Source organism: Prunus persica, chromosome G6, assembly GCF_000346465.2.
Source record: "Prunus persica cultivar Lovell chromosome G6, Prunus_persica_NCBIv2, whole genome shotgun sequence".
In the NCBI taxonomy this organism is placed as follows: Eukaryota; Viridiplantae; Streptophyta; class Magnoliopsida; order Rosales; family Rosaceae; genus Prunus; species Prunus persica.
This window is the reverse complement of record NC_034014.1, coordinates 19,547,977-19,567,719: the sequence shown is the minus strand read 5'-3', so window position 1 is coordinate 19,567,719 and position 19,743 is coordinate 19,547,977. Positions and strand designations below refer to the sequence as shown.

The 19,743-nt window shown below is 36.2% G+C and overlaps 2 protein-coding genes and 1 long non-coding RNA gene across 3 annotated transcripts; all 3 read right to left on the bottom strand.

The window, feature by feature from the left end:
- LOC18773175 lies at positions 87 to 1,016 on the bottom strand. The gene has a single exon (XM_020566363.1). The coding sequence runs from the start codon at positions 868 to 870 to the stop codon at positions 373 to 375; it is 498 nt and encodes a 165-aa protein (XP_020421952.1). The 5' UTR covers positions 871 to 1,016; the 3' UTR covers positions 87 to 372.
- Positions 6,952 to 9,183, bottom strand: LOC109949967. Its single transcript, XR_002272296.1, has 5 exons — positions 9,012 to 9,183; positions 8,422 to 8,495; positions 8,246 to 8,320; positions 7,058 to 8,167; positions 6,952 to 6,966 (listed from the first exon to the last, which is right to left on the bottom strand). It is a non-coding gene; the product is annotated as an uncharacterized LOC109949967 (long non-coding RNA).
- Positions 11,685 to 14,949, bottom strand: LOC18774143 (CMP-sialic acid transporter 5). Its single transcript, XM_007205473.2, has 6 exons — positions 14,535 to 14,949; positions 14,157 to 14,432; positions 13,710 to 13,908; positions 13,464 to 13,607; positions 12,654 to 12,728; positions 11,685 to 12,165 (listed from the first exon to the last, which is right to left on the bottom strand). The coding sequence occupies exons 1-6, from the start codon at positions 14,660 to 14,662 to the stop codon at positions 12,004 to 12,006; spliced, it is 984 nt and encodes a 327-aa protein (XP_007205535.1). The 5' UTR covers positions 14,663 to 14,949; the 3' UTR covers positions 11,685 to 12,003.

The following is a 19,743-nucleotide window of genomic DNA, read 5'->3' as shown; positions in this document are numbered from 1 at the left end:
GTACTTGGTCATTTTTTCTGGTTACATTGATTATCAATCAAACAAAAACAAAAAATTCGTGCATGTCACATGTCATAATAATCCTATTAGAGGAGATAGGAAACATACTCAATGCAAGTTTCCAATATGCTTCTATCCTCAACAATTTCAAACTTCACAAGTACTAATCACATATGAGCTTGCACAATTATTGGTAAAATAAAAGATAACAACCATAAATATTATACTATTCTGCTAATTGAAAGCTAAATGCTCCAGTCCTATTGAAAAGTCTTCAAACATGGCCACAAGTTTTCACCAAACTTCAAATATCATAAATTTCAAAATCCCAACAAAAAACATAAACCCAGTTCCAAAAGTCTTCAAACCTGCCTAGCGAAACCTCATGGTGCTCCAGGGAAATTTGGCCACACCGTCGCCGAAAACAGCAGAACCCTTGTCGTTCTTAACCCTCCAAGGTTCCTCCTTGTCCTTCCCGTAAAGCCAATGCTTCTCAGTTTCACCTTCTTCGACGACGCTGGACTTGGATTGCTTGCTCGTCTGCTTCCTCTCCTGCTCGACGACTCCAATAGGGTAGAGGTCCTGAGAGAGCGAGAGTGGGTTCTTGAGCGTGACGTAGGCCTTCTTGTAATTGGGTCTGGCGAACAATAGGCCACCGCGCTTCTTCTTCTTGCCCTCCATGTTGAGCGTACGGACCTTTTCGACCTGGAAGCCGTAGAGGGATTCGAGGACGCGCTTGATTTCGACCTTGGAAGCTGATGGGATGGTTTTGAGAGCGATTTCTCTGATGTTGGTGAAGTTGGTGGGCATTAAGAGCTTGATGGGTAGGTTTGCGAAGTGAATTACCCTCCTCCCCAATCTACTTCCCATGACTGATTTTGTTTTCTGTCTTCTTGGTTCCCTTCTCTGTGATTTTGGAGAGTTTTTTGGATTGATTTTGATTGATTTTGAGAGGAGAGTGGAGATGGCGCTGCCCTGCCCTTGTGTCAATTCTTCACTTCCTCACTCGGTTGCCATTTCTCTTGATGACCACGGCACTGGGCCGGGCCTAATTTGGTGATCGGCCCTAAAACTAAATCCGAATCCGATACGAATTTTATTCTTCAATTAAATACAAAAATTCTTCATTTCTTCTTTGGAGAAATGCTACAGTTAGGTTATCAATAGAGCGTTAGTTGGATTGACCTAGGTCTTAGTGTGCTCCCAAGTAGTCATCGATTCAAGCTTTTATAACACCTGTGTGTGAGTTCCCCTTTGTCCTTCCTAACTTTGACAAATAAATGAATAAATAAATACATATATTTTGCTATAGTTAGGATGGGCAATGGGTAAGCATTAGGTGTTAGGAGGTAGTTGTGGTAGTGTTGGTGGAGATAATGGTGGTGATGGGAATCCGGTAAATTGGCAATTATGTCCGGCGTATTTTATTATCATTGCGGACTTCATTGTCACATGAATGACCGTACTACTCTTTCTTCCTTCTTACGATAACTCACGATGTTACCGTCTAGGAATTTTTAATCCAACACCTTGGACGGACACAACTCCTTTCTCTTTTTTTTTTTTTCTTGTATTGGATTGGATAAAATTAGGGGTGGGCATCGGGACCGGAAAACCGGAACACCGAACCGAAAAGGTGAAAAAAAACCGGTTGACCAAAAAAGCCAACAAACTGGACCGGAACCGGACCGAACCGGTTCCAACCGGTTCCGATTCTGGTTTTACATCTCTCCGCACCGGACCGGACCGAACCGGACCGGTCATATATTTTATATTTATATTTTTACAAAATTTTAAAATCTAATGCCATTTTTTAACTTTTATAATCACTAATTTTCCAAGTTCAACTTCAAAAAATTTCTAAATGTATGAATTGGATTATTTGTTCATTTTTAAGCTAAAAAAATAAGTTATTTATTATAATTTTTTTATTAAAAAAATTTAAATATATTTTTTTTATAAAAAAATTAAAAAAATAATAAATTAATAATCCGGTTCAAAATCGGAACCGGTCAGAACCGGACCGGAACCGGTTAGAACCGAACCGGCCGGTTTTCGAAATTTTTTTTGCCTAAACCGGACCGAACCGGACCGGTTAAATAATACCGATTTCGATTCCGGTTTGAGGTGAGAACCGGACCGAACCGGACCGCGCCCACCCCTAGATAAAATCAAAAGGGTAAATTACTCAAATGGTCCTCAAACTTGTATGCGATTTACATTTTGGTCCATAAATTAAATTATTAGTCCAAATGGTACATAAACTCTATGTTAATCGCCCATTTGATCCAACCGTTACATTTTCTGTGAGTTTTTAACAAGTCAACGCCAGTGGTGAGGTCTAGGATGGGTATATGCGTCTTTTTAAGCCTGAAAGGGTATATGCGTCTTTTTAAACCTCAATGTCTTCTCCGATTAGCCAAAACGTCGTATTCAGTTCGTGAAAAAGGAGGTGCAAAGGCAACAACAGAGATTTTGGAGTTGTTAGGGTTCCTATTTGGGAGTTTTGCGGGAATTTCTGGATTTCGATCATTATGGATGCTCATCACTAATGGAGTTTGAGTTCCGTTGCGGTGGAGAGAATCCCAAATATGCTAAGGGATTCTCTATCTGTATTTTATATTCATCTTGTTTTGCAAATCGATGCTTTTTGTTTGCAAGTGTGTGGTCCAAGGTCAGTTTCTTTATGTTGAAAAGATACTCTGGCATTTTATTTCTTTATGCTGGGATTGACTGCAAAGTATAGGTTTTTATGTTTGGTGTGGTCCCTTTGTTGTCTACTTCACACTTAATTCACTATTAGCATTGAGTGAAACGGTAAAAAAAATTAAAACCCTAAACCTGTAGCATTAGATAAAGGAGATGTGTGTGCAGCTAACTCTGAAATTTGATATGTACTGTTTACAGCTATCTCTGACAGAGTCACTCTTGAACTACACCATGGGGGTATGTTTGAAAATGGGGTTTATAAAGGTGGTAAGGTCTGTTATTTAGATAATGTTGTTGATGACTTTCTATCATTGCTGGATTTAAGGAAGATAGGGAAAGAGTTGGGGTATATAATAGATGTTTCGAAAATTGAGCAAAACTATGGAGATTAGGTATAGAAAGGCTGGAGAAAATGATGGTAACATATTGGAGCTTTACCTCTGATACTAAAGTAGTTGAAATGGTTGGATGCATGCCATGTAATAGGGTTCTTGTGTTGTACTATACAGATTTGGAAAATTCGAATGGTAATGGGCTTAGGAGTCAAGCATCTGCTGCATGGCCTAGTTTGGATAGTGCATAATATAACTATGATGCAGATGTAGAAAATGATGGGAAGGGTGTCACATCACATGACACTCTTTCAATGAACTAGGGGATGCAAATGCATATGTAGAAGTTGGAAATGAATGGGAAAATGAGGTTGCAGCAACTGAGAATGGACAGGAAAATAAGGCTGCAGCAACTGAGAATGGAGAGGTTGGAAATGAAGGGGAAAATGAGGAAAATGATGCAGAATTTGTGGATAGTGATTATGAATTCAGTGAACAAGAAGATGAGGTGCCTGTAGCTGAGAATGTGGTAGTTGGGGGCCCAAGTGGTGAGCCCAATGCAGGTGAGAACATTGGGCCTACTGTTCAGGCCAATGCAGGTGAGAATGTTGAGCCTACTGTTCAGCCCCATGGACATGAGAAAGTTGGGCCTACTTATGATGCTCCAGGAGAGGTTTCATCAGATGGTGCTAACACATCGGATTTGGACACAGGAAGTGATGAAGAGGATCAGGATCAAGGTAATGGTGAGGAAAAGGGCAAAAGAAAGAAAAAGAAATTGCCAAAGTTGAAAGAGTACAGGAGAGAGGTGGATTTAAGGAATCCAGAGTTAAGGATGGGAATGCGATTTGCAAACAAAAAGGTATTGAAAGAAGCTATGGAGGAGTATGCAATTCTACATGGTAAGTTGATAAAATAAAATAAAAATGACAAAGTGAAGCTCCAGGTAGTATGTATGGGAGGACTGAAATGTCCATTTTATTTATATGCTTCAAATATAGATAAGAGTGAATCTACATTTGTAATCAAGACTATGAGCCTAGAACACACTTGTGGGAGGGTCGACAAGTTGAAGTATGCCTCATCTAAGTGGCTTTGCAATAGGTATTCTAAGAAGCTGAAGAGAGACACAGACTTGGATGTGAAATCATTGCAAGAGGATGTTTTGGAGGATTATTGTATGAATGTCACAAGACATCAAATATATAGGGCCAAAAAGAGGGCCAAAGTAATGATTGAGGGGAGTTACATAGAACAATATGCTAGGTTAAGGGATTATGCAGAGGAATTGAAGAAGGCAAACAAGGGAAGTACAGTTATAATTAAAACTGAACAAGTGGGGGGCCAAGCTATCTTTCTAAGGATGTATGTTTGCTTCGCTGGTTGCAGGCAAGGATTTTTAGATGGATGCAGACCAGTTATTGGTGTTGATGGGCGCCACGTAAAAGGTACTTATCCTGGCAAGATTTTGATAGCAGTTGGGGTGGATGGCAACAATGGCAGTTTCCGAATTACTTATCCGGTTGTTGAGATCGAAAGCAAACAATCGTGGATCTGGTTTCTTAGGCTGTTGATTGAAGATCTAAAGATTACAAATGGTTTGTTATATGTGTTCATTAGCGACAAGCAAAAGGGACTCATACCTGCAATTGAGACTCTACTTCCAACTGCAGAGCACAGGATGTGTGTTATAAACTTATGTAATAACTTTAGATCATCACACTCTGGTCTTGCTCTAAAACACATATTGTGGGCTACAGCAAGAGCCACAACTATGCCTTGGTGGGAAGCAGAAATGGAAAATATGAAACAATAGGATGAGGAAGCGTGGAAATGACTCAGTAAGAGACCTGCAAAGAATTGGAGTAGATCTCACTTTGCTATACGGTTTAAGTGTGATCTGTTGTTGAACAATCTTTGTGAAAGTTTTAATTCAGCAATAGTAGATGTAAGAGATAGTCCATTTTGACTTGCTTGGAGAGGATAAGAGTTCTTGTGATGCTTATGATGGCAAATAGAAGGGCTGCATGTCCGAAATGGAAACATCCAGTTGGGCCAAGAATCTTCAAGATAATTGAGAAAAACAAGTTAGATGCCTCCACATGCATTCCTCGACTAGCTGGCTTGCAAACATATCAAGTGACCCACATGTATGGTGGAGAATTTGTTGTGGATCTTAGGGCAAGGACATGTTCTTGTCGGAGGTGGGATTTATGTGGGATACCATGTGGCCATGCAATTTCTGCAATTTTTCAAAGGGATGAAAGCCCAATTGATTATGTGTATGAATGTTACAAGCCTGCAACTTATATGAAGTCTTATGAACCAATGATTTATCCTATCCCTTCAATGGATCAGTGGGCTAAATATGGGCATCCTCCAATACATCCCCCAAATATTAGGGTACAGCCAGGAAGGCCCAAAAATACTAGGTCCAAAGAACCTGCTGAAATTCTGGTACCACCATCACCCCCACCACATCCAATGCCTCCAAATTATGTTCAACCAAGAGACAAGCTTAGAAGACTTTTTATTAAGATCACATGTAGGAGATGTGGTCAAAGTGGCCATAATAGGGCAACTTGTGACAGACACAGCTCAGAAAATCAACAGGTAATTATTTATTATGCAAATTTAGAGTTGTTACATGTTTTGGAAGTAATAATTCTTTGTGCTCTTGCAGGTAAATGCATCTTTTGCCCAAAAAGAGGTCCACACTGAGGGAGGGACAGTTAGAGTGAGGGGCAGAGGACGAGGAAGAGGAATAGCCAATAAGGCTCCAGCTGTTGCAAAAGAAGTTGCTACTTCTTCACAACAAAGTGTACGTTTTTTGGGGTATTTTTCTTCAAATATGTTTCACAAATCTGTAATTTAGTTGCGAACTTATATTGGTCTTCTTTGTTTAGGTGGCAAGAGGTATAAGAGGTTGGCCAAGAAGTATGCTAAGAGATATGAGAAAAAGGTTGGCTAGAGGAACAGGAAAAGCTAATGAGGCTCCAGCTGTTGCAACTGAAGCTGCTACTTCTTCACAACAAAGTGTATGTTGTTTGAAGTTTATTTTTCAAATATGCTTACTTATTTTTTTGCAATATAGTTCAGAACTTATATTGGTCCTCTTTCTTTAGCTGGCAAGAGGTGTGGGAAGAGGTTTGCCAAGAACTATGGTCAGAGGTTTGGCAAGAGGGGGCACATTCAAAAGGACTGCTATTAGAGGAGGAACATTCAAAAGGGCTGCTATTAGAAGAGGAACATTCAAAAGGCCTACAGAAGTTCTATCACAACCATAATCATTCACAAGGCGGGGGGAATCATATATATTTTGTGTAATTTGGGATGTGGATTTTGTTCAGGATATGCATTTTGGTTATGTAAAGGCCTTGCATTTTGGCTTACAGTACAAACAATAGGATCATAGCTTTTGGGATGTTATTTTGTGGATTTACATCTTCTGGATTAGAGTTACACTCTGCCTTTTGATTTAGGTTATGTAATTTGGGATGTAATTTTATGGAATCACAGCTTGTGGATTAGAGTTAACTCTACATATTGGTAATGGAATTGGTTTATGCTGTGCAATTTGGTTATGGAATTGGTTTTTGGCTATGGGATTGGTTTTTGGTTATGAAATTGGTTTTCATTTATGGAATTGGTGTGGTTTTGGTTATGGAATTGTTTTACCTAAAATATTCCACAAACTATTTCATAGCTAACAAACACCACATTACATTCATACCTATAATCCCATTACAAACCTAAAAGGCCATTACAGACCTAACATTCATAGCTAAATCTTTCTACTCATCACCAAAATTACAAGCCATTCAAAGAAATGATGTCTTCTAAGCAATCCAGGAAGCACTTCCTTTCCTCTTGGACATGTTTCATTATCCAGCCATTCAAAGAAATGATGTCTTGTTTGGCTATTCTGCACATCATTTGTTGCACACAATCAATCAGAGCCCAGCACACCATTCAATTCTTCACTTAAACATAACAAAACCCTTACTCTATCTTACCCGATTTTGGTCGCATGCCTCAAACCTTCTTCCCGGGTTCAGATCTGTCCATGAAGTGCGCCGTTTAATCTTCATCCCACAAAAGCAATACCGATTGGATCGAGTTGAATTTGTTGAGCTTTCAGACATCGCAGCCTTCGTTGAAGAAGAAGGTGAATTCCTCTAATGACGCCTTTGTCGCTTCAAGAATTGGCTATTCTACATGGTTTGGACGGTTTTACCCTTAAATTTGACGACAACATTGACAGAACCTAACGGTTGGATCAAATGAGCGATTAACATAAAGTTTATGTACCATTTGGACTAATAATTTAATTTATGGACCAAAATGTAAATTGCATACAAATTTAAGGACCATTTAAGTAATTTACCCAAATCAAAACCTAATAACTTAACACATTACCGCCACCCTACCTCGCCACTTAGACTAACCGTAATGGCCTTAAACACAACTCGATGGACCCTTCACTACTAGGCCTGGGCACGGTTCGGGTCGGGTCAAATTTTGGCCAACCCGCGAGCCAAACCGAAGGAGAGCTCGGTTCTCGAGTCGGGTCGGGTCTAAGATGAAACCCGAAAATGGGCCAAACCGGCAATGGGCTCGGTTCTCGGGTCGGTTATGAATTCTTCTCGGTTTGGGCTTGGGCCCATTTTTTCAATTTTCCAAAAGCCCAAATCTTATTTATTTTAGGCCAAAAAAGCCCAAATCATATTTTTTTAGTAAAACAAAGCCCAAATCCGATTTCCTTTCAGCCAAAACCCTTTTTTTTGTTGTCAAATTGCCAAAACCTATTAAATTCTTATGAACAAGCCCAAAACACTTTTTACTTCTCTTTCAAAACCTGAAATTATGTAAATTCAAGCTATAAAAATCCATCATTCCAATCTAAGTTTCTAAACTAAATAAATCTCACATACACACATTCAATTCAACCAACCAACCAAGGAAAGGAAATATAATCTCTTACAAACCATTACAAAAAATAATACACAAACCAAATTAAACTTATGACATTAAAGATTACAACCCATCACAAAAATACACATAGAGATAATATCCTTGCAAAAAATCTGCTGCATCCATTCTTTCAAAAGCCTTCACAAAGCAACCTACACAACACTTAAAAGAATTAACACAAAGTTTCACCATCAACAAATCATAATTAAAATAAGATGCAATAAAAATACCTTCCAACATATCTTAATCACACTAAGAAGGGAGAGTCTTATTCAAATTTGTCATGGATGTTTTACTCCCCATTTCTACAAAATATAATAAAATAAATCAAACCAATTTGAGTTAGAACACATAAAAATAAGAAAATAATCGGATTCAAATATACTTATAGAAATGAAAATATTACCCATTTCAATTGATTCATAGAACTCCATCTCCTCAATGCTTGGCACATATTGCAATGAAGCTATATCTTCGGACCTTATCCAATTTTGGGAACAAATCAAAGCCTCAACCATCCAATTTACAAAAACAGATTACAAAAACAGATTACAAACACAGATTGCAAACACAGATTTAAACAGATTACAAACACAGACTTAAACAAAAACAGATTATAAAAACAGATTACAAAAACAGATTACAAAAACAGATTATAAAAACAGATTACAAAAACAGATTACAAAACAGATTACAAACACAGATTGCAAACACAGATTTAAACAGATTACAAACACAGATTTAAACAAAAACAGATTACAAAAACATATTACAAACACATATTTAAACAGATTACAAAAACAGATTACAAACACATATTTAAACAGATTACAAAAACAGATTTAAACAAAAACAGATTACAAAAACAGATTTAAACAGATTACAAAAACAGATTTATACAGATTACATAAACAGATTTAAACATATTACAAAAACAGATTTATACAGATTACAGAAACAGATTTAAAGAGATTAGCAGCAGCAACGAATATTTACCTCCATTTAAACAAAATTTTCCAAACTTTCAAAGCTCAGAATACCAGCAGCAGCAGCAGCAGCAGCAGCAGCAGGAGGCAGCAGCAGCAGCAGCAGCAGCAGGAGGCAGCAGCAGCAGCAGCAGCAGCAGCAGGCAACAGGCAGCAGCAGCAGCAGCTGCGACGCTAAACAACTGTGAATGAAATCAAAAAAAGGGTTAGGTTACAAACAAGCTTCATTCGTTCCATAAACAAGCTTCACTCAAAACAGCAACAGCAAAGATAGATATACATTACAAAAAGTAAATCATATGGGGACACAAATGAAAGACTGAAATGAACTTAAGTGCAATAAAATAGGGTCCAACAGAAAAGTATGAATCAAAAGAGAGCAGCATAGAAAAGCATAAACGAAATCAAACAAGAATGTTCCATCCACATATCATATTGGCCACCACAGTTTTTGCATCACATGTAGCAATCATCATTGAGCATATGATTTAATATGATAGTCCAAGAATGTGCTTTCTCATGTTCTTTTGTTTATGATTTGGCGGTTTTGTAGTTCACATTTGAATGAAGACCAAACCATTTAAAACCTTTGTTAAATAAGTGAGAGTGTATCATCTCCATTTATTCTCAACAGACCAGAAAATAGCTGTAACTACATTACATTCGGCTCATACAGATTTCCAAAGATTTTGGTTGTGTTCCGACAAGGAATGAGAGAGAGAGAAAGACAGCTAGTCGAACCTAGTCGGGAGGGTGACATGTTTTATTTACATGGGCGTTGTATGCTTTCTCATGTGCTTTATTGTTCTGGAGCTAAGTTTAGGAACCAAAATACCTACAAAGAGGAATCCACATGATAGTAGATTAGATGAAGAGGTGCAAAGTAGCACGACCCTTTTGGCCTGAATCACCTATTGCTATATATATATATATATATAACTGATAAGAAAAATCACAGATAGAGGAGTAGAATCCAATACAAATAAGAAGTTCGGTGCCACTGGGTTTAGCTTCCCCAAACATCCATGCAAATGACAGTGCCATTGTTGCAATCAGAACCGCGAACACTGCTTCCAGCTTCCTCACACCATAATTTTCAAGAAAAAGAAAGATGAAACTGTAGCAAGGAAACAAATGAAATTATTTTCGAGTTATCAATTTTAAAATAGTTGCAAGTTCAAGGAAAAAAAAATTTGGTTCAGTTCTAAGACAATGCAGGAAAAGAAAGAAACTACAAGCTTGGACTATCAGAAACTTTATTCTTTTGAACCTTAAAAACTGAAAATTAGTCAGCGAGAACTAATAAATCTATTCGGCATGGTTGAAATGAGCTTCACTTTCCAGAAATTAAATATTTTTAAATCTTGGATTTTCCAGGCAACCAAGCAGAATTCAATCCTTCACTTTGAATAGACTCTCAAATTCCTGATTTCAAACAACACTACATCTTTCTATAAACTGAACTAAGTCAACTGGCTGACTAAGAACTTCAAATCTTTAACACAACTACAGAAAGCGCCGAAACCAGTGGCCCTCTGAAAATTGTGAAAGAATCAAACATACTCATATCAAAGAAAAGCCACAGAAATTGCTTGCACATTAAATACCAAAAATCCATACATCGAAAGTAAAGCCATGTGGAGCTGATGATATAAAAATATGTAATTCTAATGCACACATTCAATTTTAAGCCACAAATAGAGATTGAGACAGAAATATTTATACCTTCAATTTTGCCTATTAATCCAAACCTACAGAGACTAAGCACAACTACTGCAAAATTAAGAACAAATTGTGTTAATTACAACAGAATACCAAAATTTCAAAACCCTAATAATCTACTAAATTAGGGAAAATGAAAACAACTAAGAATTCAAACCAAATACATACAAATTACCTTAGAATGAACCAGAGCCCTCCAGAATTTACAAGGATTCGCTCCAAAAACCAATAAAATTGGATGATGTTTGGTTCGGTTTGGAGAAAGAGAATGAGTCTCGCGCGACTCTAAGAGACTTAAAGATGTGAAGAGTGAGAGAGAGCCAAGGGACAAGTCGAGAGAGAGGCAGAGAGAGAGACAGAGAGCCAAGGGACGGCGGCCGATGAGGTGAGGGTTAGTCTCAGATCGGGAGAGAAATAGTGTAGGGTTTCGTTTCGTGAGTGAGTGAGAGAGAGAGAGAGAGAGAGAGAGAGAGAGAGAGAGACGGCCGAGTGAGTGAGAGAGAGTCTGAGAGGGTTATTGAAAAAATAATAAACAAATAATTGAGAGAGGTTCTAATATAGTGCAAGCAGACCCACCCAAAGTTCTTATTTAAGCCAATGAGACAACGCCATGTGTCAAATGCATATATAATTAAATAATAGTCGGTTCGGTTCAGGTCCAACGGTTCAAAAAATTTTAGACCCGAAGCCTGAACCGAAGTCAACGGTTCGGTTCAGGTCCAGCGTTGACTTTTTCGGTTTGGTCAAAAAAACCTTATTTTTCGGTTTGATTTGGTTTGGTTCGGTCGGTTTGATCGGTTTATCGGTTTTTATGCCCACCCCTATTCACTACTATGTCAAGAAGCAAAAACAGCGGCAGTCTGAATTGTTATATGGTCGTGGGCCTTGTGGGGACACTTCGTTCTAATCTGAAGTTTCATTTTGTTCTAATTCTATTCGATATCCAGGTACATACTCCACAGAAGCAGAATCTTGCAATGATAATTATCACCCAAAATATCTTCATGTATCAATTGTACTATTACAACAAGAAACAATTACAATTACCTTCATATCAATGATTGTGAGGCAGGTCAAAGAGGTCTTTCACAAAATTAAAGACCCCATTCAAATGTTTAAGCCACATACAATGCCCAATTGCATTCCTTAACTCGGAGGTAAAATCTAATAAATTTCCATAACTCTCTGCCATCTTGGCATCTACCAGTTCCAATAAGTCCAACCATTTAAAGCCCTTAGTGACAAGGGCTAAAACAACTCCGCCGATGTTGCGAAAGGATTTACAGTTCTTTCCTTTTAACTCGGTATGGATACTTCTGGTATATCGAAATGCTGCTAACCACAAGAGGAAGAGCTACGAGACAATACAATGAAGGTGGTTTCCCTTCAAAAATGAACTGCAACAAAGCCGTAACAAGAAGTGCAGAAACAATGACGAACCCCTGCAACCATTGTAGAAAAAGCTTCTGCAGTAAGTATATTTAGAACTGAATTGGCCTTGCAAGAACAAAAAAAATGTACAAGAAATTCATGTAAAGATGGAAACAAGTTATCTTCCCAGCCATGGTGAACAAAATGATCAGTCAACAACACAAGTGTATGCCAAAGGATAGATTGATCTGTATATTTTGTCAGATTTTAAAACAATTATCAATGAAGGTTAGCATGAAACTTAAGCACTAACAGGATCAGATTCAGCTGCCTTTACATGTTCCACAAATAAAGCATATAAGGTAACCTGGCTATTTTTTCTTAAAAGTACATGTTCATTCAAGCGGTCAAGCATAGGAGTAAATCAATACGCCATTTAGGATTTATTTTTTCTTCGCTTTCAGCCAGTCTGTTTGCAACAAAATATCAAACAAAGCTTATAGTGAACTTGAAGCCATCTGATAATAACTGCTCTTGTTATCCTTAGTTGTTAACTTGCCTTTTTAACACCGCCGGCATAGCTTGTGACTAGACCAACAAGAATTCCACCAAGGGCATTGGACATGACTGGGATCTGGAACAAGGACAAAAAACCAAAAGAAACTATTTGTAAAGGCACACCATAACCCATGCAACATATAGTAAACGGAGAAGAAATTACATTTTTTTTCTTTGCCAAGTATAATTTGCAAAAAAAAAAAAAAAAAAAAACATCAATCACCATCCAAAATACAATTCTTTACAATATTTATCAAAATTGTATATCTTCTTATCTTGGCGAAGTGGGGTGTTTCAAATACAATAGAAAAGTAAACCCCAGCATGCACCATTTTGCTTAACATCTGACAATTGTCGCCCACCAATATAATCATATGATAAGATCAGTAAGTAGTGTTTTCAAGCAGACTCAAGAATTGTGTTTTGAAAAGACCATGCAGTTGCTTTATTACAAGCAGATGCACGCAAATAAAGAAAGCAAATAAAATAGGAAAAAGACAGCACCCAAGAAAGAAAGAAAGAAAATGGGAAATAGAAGCTGTGCTGATGGATATCTAAATGACAGCGGACCAGAAAGGAGCAGCATGACCTTCCAAAATGTTTTCCTTTAGATATAAACCATGAGCTGAAGACAAATAATAATTTACTTAATATGAACTAGATTGTGTTGTCTACCTTCCAAACTAAACAATGGCTGTGGTGGTTTTGTTGAGTATGGAATGGGAGCTACTAAGCAATTAAAGAAACTCCAAAGGAGTCAAACCAATATGCAAAAACTATTGGAAAATGTCAATAGCATGATGATCATTACCCAAGTCATTAGAGTCCATCCATAAAAAAGGCCATGCTTTGCAATAGCTTCTCCATCTGGAGACTTAAAGGTACTAGCCAACAAGCATAAACTTCCCACAATAGACATCTCTACAGTCATCAAGTATGATGAGTGTTTCTTAACCTGTAATATAAAAGGAGGCCAAAATGATCGGAGAACCAAACAAACAGACTACAAAATAGTCCTTCAAAGTTCAAAACACAGAAACTGAAATGTTTTGCTAACCTGGGATGCCCATTGACACAAAGTGGATGCCAAACCTGAGAGTACAGAGGCAACCATGACGGGAATAATCCCATTAAACAATATTTGGTCAGAATTGCTAGCACTAGACCCTTTTTTGGAGCCTTCCCCAAAACTTAAAAGAATGGCTGCCAGAATCAACAAGAAGAGAGCCCCAATTTGTTGGATTGATTGCTTCTGCCTACACATGACAGATTGCACCCAAAATCAGTCTAATGGGTACAGTGAGATGCCTCAGAACTCTCAAAATTTTGTCTTAATTAATTTGTTCATCAAGTGTATTCAGAATTGCAATGGTACTGTAGCCTCATACCACAATAAAATCACTCTAATAGGTACTGTCAGATGCATCAGTACTCTTAAAAAAATTATCAGAACTAGTTGATTCATTAAGCATATTCAGAGTTACAACGTGTTGTAGCCTCATACCTCAGTATCAAATATGTAAAGAGAGCAGTAAAAATAATTTTAGTCTGGTTGAGCATTGAGAAGGTAAGTGAATCAAGGTTCTTGTAAGAAATCTGAAGCAAACTATTTTGCAGTGCATAAATGGCAGCGGGAAGGCCCGAAGCAGTTAAGGCACCAACCAAAGTCCACTCTTTGTACACTTTCTTCAAGCTACCGTCTCTTGCCATGAAAATTAGGGCACATACAACCTTGGCTATCTCGCATGTCAGAACAGACGACGTTACAATCACTTCTCTTCTGTAAGTACCAATCACATAAAATACATTCCAATTTCAGACAATATGCTCTATAATTGATGATTTTCTTATACAAATTTGAAGGATCAAGGCGTTGAAGTACCTGGTGCAGCGTTTGGAGATCAGGGGCTGAGCTCCGTATTGCAGAGTGAGTAGAAGAGAAAAGAGCCAAACCCTTGAGTTCATTTTCTCCGAGCTCCGCACTGGAGCTTTGTGCTTGGTGGCCGCCATTTTTGGCGACCTTGAGAGAATTGTATTTTGGTTCTAGTTTGGGGAAGAAGACCCGGCGCTGTTCCCAGTGAAATGGCGTCGTTTCAGAATACAAGGTTCTACTTCAAAGAGCATTTACGAAAAGATAAGTACGAAAAAATGGCGTCGTTTTCACAATCCATGACTGCTTTTTGACCAAAAATACTCCATGACTTTTCTTCTTTTTGTTGGAGAAGACATTTTATTCAAAAAAATGTTTCATAACAAATGCAACGGATTGCCAGGATCCACAACCCCAATGTGAAAAATAATACAAAGTCCTTGTTCCATTACTTGTCAATAAGCTTATGTGACGGGACAATTCATTGGACTTCCTTAGTCCATCTGTTGTATATTAGTTTAGAAATTTTTATTCACTTAAAAAAATAAAATAAAATAAAAAATCAACATTTCTGTTTTTTTGTTTGTTTTGTTTTTACACTAATACGTTGTAGGCTTTTACTTTGGATGTCAATTTTCAGGTAACGCTACCCTCTTCTTTTTATTATGCTTATATGTTTAAACATTGAGGACAATGTTAGTATTTGGTTGGGGGTGGAGACGATGTGTTTATTGTATTATTTTCTTGTTGCAATATGTTAGTTTTTCTTTCGTTTTTGTTTTTGTTGTTTGTTGTTTGTTTTTGTTTTGTTTTTGTTTATTTTCGTCATTTATTTTGAAGAAAAAAAAACTGAAAAGTGTGAAGAAAAAAAAATTGTTTATGAGTGCACTGTGTTGTTTGTTTTTCATAGTCTGTTTGTGACAAGATTACATTGCACTTAGATTTATTTGATATTCATGAATGATTTTAAGATTGAAAACATATGAACTATATGATAATTATCCCACTTTTGTGTCCTTTCATTTATTTCTAGTTAGTGGATAATTCATGAGTTATACTCTAACAATTTACACAAGCACACTAACACTTTTTGTGGGGTATAAAGTTAAAAACCAATTGTGCTTAATTTTGTGTCTTAGGTAAACTTGGATAACCTTGCTTTTGACTCATCTTTGTTTTTTTTAAATTATTATTATTATTAGTGTTCTATTCAAGCTTCTACTTAGTAACCGGGCATCTTGTCTAATTAGCAGTGAGTGTTTGCGTCAAACGGTGAAGTTCTGGGTGTGAATAATTTTGTGTGGCTAATTTAGTTTCGTAACCTTTTTAACTCGAGTTAGTAAGCTCTTAGAGGTGTCTCTATACCTAGTGCCTTAAAGCCTTTTTCGTTTGAGAGTCGCTAGCCTAACACTTGCTATATGGGTTAATTAGAAAGCTTAATGGAGCTAAGCATTGCACAACCCACATAAAGAAAAAAATAGTATATTAAAATAAAAAATTAAAACCTTGGTTTGTTTCTTGCAAGGGAGTTTGACAACTCTTGAGATCAAAAGGTTGGTGTGATTGGAATTTAGCTAATGCCACTCAATTGTGTTGGTTCACTTTACACCAAAGGAAACATGTGAAAAGTTTATAAATGATTTGGACTTCGAGGTGGGATTAACTTGAAATGTTAAATAAGTGTTCTCTCTTTTAACGTTGTTCATGAATTGAAAATTTGGACTTTGTGCTTTGTCCTTTTTGTTGGTGACAGATGCTGAAATTATTTTTCAAATTTTATTTTATTTCATGTTTTTGAATAATTGTGCTAGCCTCATACTTGATGTTTGTGGGTATCATCCCTGAAAACCCTCACGAGACTATAACTCGTCCTTTATGGGTAACCTAAGGGTTTAAAGGTTTGTTGTATATGCTAAATGCAATCGTATCCCGCTAAAGTGGCTTAGCTGTTTTAGTTGTTTTTATTTATTTTATTTTGTCATTTTTACTTAAATTTGAGTTTCTTTTAGTCGCTTGAATTGCTAGGGACTAAACAATAAGCTGGTTGGGGGTTATGATGAGAGTCTCAAATTACATATTTTTAATATTATTTTGGAGACTTTATAATATAATTTTGGCTTAATTATAATTTCACTTGTTGTTACATTTTATTCTCACCAACTGGATTTATGAATTCTTTGTTTTAATCTGGTGAATTTATCTTTTGTAGGAAGTTGAAAAGCCAAAAGATGAAGACATACATTTGTCCAAGTTCAAGCCAAGTGTGAAGAGAATTGCTGGTGGATTTTATTGAAGAATTGATTGTGGGATTATTGTGATTATAAAGAGAAGTAAAGACGGAGAAGAGAAGACAAAACCGTTGAAGCTAAATAGTCTATTTCATGTCATTCATAGCCATTTAACGCCCACTACCTCACCGTTATTTCTTTTCCACTAACTCTCCACAATCAACACATGTTTAATCCAATTAATCCCTCACTTAAACCCTTCATTACCCATCACGAATGTATTAACTTCCCACTCACCTCATTGACTACTATAAATCACCCATCAACTTATTTGGCAAGGGGACCACAATGACAGATTTCTTTATCCATTTCATTTAAAATTTAGTTTATGTTTTCCTTTGTAATGAGTTGCTAGAATTCTAGCTAAGACTAAAGGGAATATTCTTTGAGTAAGTTTGTGAATTGTTCTTTAATCCAATATACGGTATGAATTGCTAAATTCTTTTATTTTTGGTTGTTCAATATTTTCATATCCTTTTATTTTGATTGATGTTAAGTACTACTATCTTTTCATTAGTTCAATTATATTTTTCTCATTGTTAAGAACTGACTTAGCATGTTTTTAAATTAAAAGAGTAGATATTAAGCAATTTTATTTTCTAAACAATCATTAATAAAATATAACTTGAAAAATTAAATTGGTTTTAATTTCTTTATCTTCCAGTTAAAGTTTCTCAATGATAATTTTAATCGAGTTATAATTTGGATTAAAGAGCATGAAACATATTTTGTTTAAAGAATTGAACATTGATGCCTTAGCATTTCCATTATTGATATTTCATTTTTAAACTCAATTTCCACAACAATCAAATCAAATTACTTTTCCATTTTGCTTGTCACTTTTATTGTGGTACGTTTAATTATTTCTTTGTGTGCAGATATTTGCCTACCTATTTCTTGAGGATACGATACTTGGACTTCCAAGATTATTACTGCATGTGACTACTTGCATTTGGGTAGACGCAACAAGTTTTTGTTGTTTCTTTAGCCTTAGCTAGAGTTCTAGCAACTCATTACAAAGGAAAACATAAACTAAATTTTGAATGAAATGGATAAAGAAATCTGTCGTAGTGGTCCCCTTACCAAATAAGTTGATGGGTGATTTATAGTAGTCAATGAGGTGAGTGGGAAGTTAATACATTCGTGGTGGGTAATGAAGGGTTTAAGTGAGGGATTAATTAGATTAAACATGTGTTGATGGTGGAGAGTTAGTGGAAAAGAAATAACGGTGAGGTAGTGGGTGTTAAATGGCTATGAATGACATGAAATAGGCTATTTAGCTTCAACGGTTGTCTTCTCTTCTCCCTATTTACTTCTCTTTATAATCACAATAATCCCATAATCAATTCTTCAATAAAATCCATAAGCAATTCTCTTCACACCTAGCTTGAACTTGGACAAATGTATGTCTTCATCTTTTGGCTTTCCAACTTCCTACAAAAGATAAATTCACCAAATTAATACAGAAAATTCATAAATCCAGTTGGTGAGAATAAAATATAACAACAAGTGAAATTATATTTATTAAGCCAAAATTATATCATAAACTCTCCAAAATAATATTAAAAATATGTAATTTGAGACTCTCATCAACAATGTCATAATCACATTTAAAAATTACTCAATTGATTACTCATTTAAAATAATACAAGTTTGCAAAGAATCTACTAGTGTAGTGGTTTAGAGGAATTGTTCCCCCAAGTCGAGTTCGAGTCCTAAAATCCTTATGGTGTGTGTGATTTTAGTATGTTATCGGCCATCTCAATAGGAATAGTACTAAAAAAAAGTCCCTCGCTCCACAACTTGAAAAATGGTCCATAAATGATAGCTTACTTGATATTATTATAGTCGAATCTACTATGATTTTCTTGTTGGCAAATCCTTATTTAGTTCAAATTTTGGTTCCTTATTTATTTAGTATTTTGGTTACTTACTATTCATTTAGTCATATTATAAATGAGATTTATTTCCTATTGTAATTTAGATTTATTTCTTATTTTATTTAGGGTTGTACTTTCTTATAAATACCTCCATATTGGAGATGAACAAATATGAGCATATATGAATATTTGCGTAAGAAGTACAGACACGGATACAGATACGGTGATACAATATGACACAGCACAGGGATACGGCAAATCTCCAAAAAGTAGGATATGATACGTCATGAATGCGGCAATTAAAAATTTATATTAAAATATAATAATAACAATATATATAATTTAAAACATATTTTAATTAACATAAAAAATTCAAATTCATTAACCAAATTCAAATTTAAACTATAGAAAGAAAAAAAAATAGAAGTCTCAATCAACTACAATATTTGTAATGTCTTCTCCGGTAAATAAAGCAACCTCCAATGATGGTTCACCAAGATAAAGGTTAGCAATTTCAAGCATCTCAACAGCTTCTTCACCCAGGCTATCAAATCCATCTCCTCCAATACCCCACATTTGATAGTAACACCTTCTTTGTAGCTTGGGTTCTTCTTTGATAACAGACGAAGATTATTATGCACAAATACCAAGTCTTCAGCTCTTTGGGGTGTTAACTTGTTTCTTCTTAAAGAGTGAATGAAACTATATGTACTCCAATTTCTTTCACAACACGAGGAGGAACAAGGTTGTCCAAGTAGCTTCAAAGCTATGGATTGGAGAGTTGGTGTTGAAGCTCCATGAACAATCCACCACACCATTAGTTCCATGTGGAACCTATCATTCATAGCATCAATAGCTCCAAAGTCATCTAAGCACATTGAAAAAAAGGCATACTCCACATTGATATCTCTTCTAGCTCGGTCATTTGAAAAGTATTTCTCAAGAGATTTTTTTCTTTCCCTTGTAATCTCGACATCTTGGTGTGGAGCAACATGGCTAGGATCCTCTTGCAGCCATTCTGGACTATAAAACCTAAAAGTAAAGTATGATATT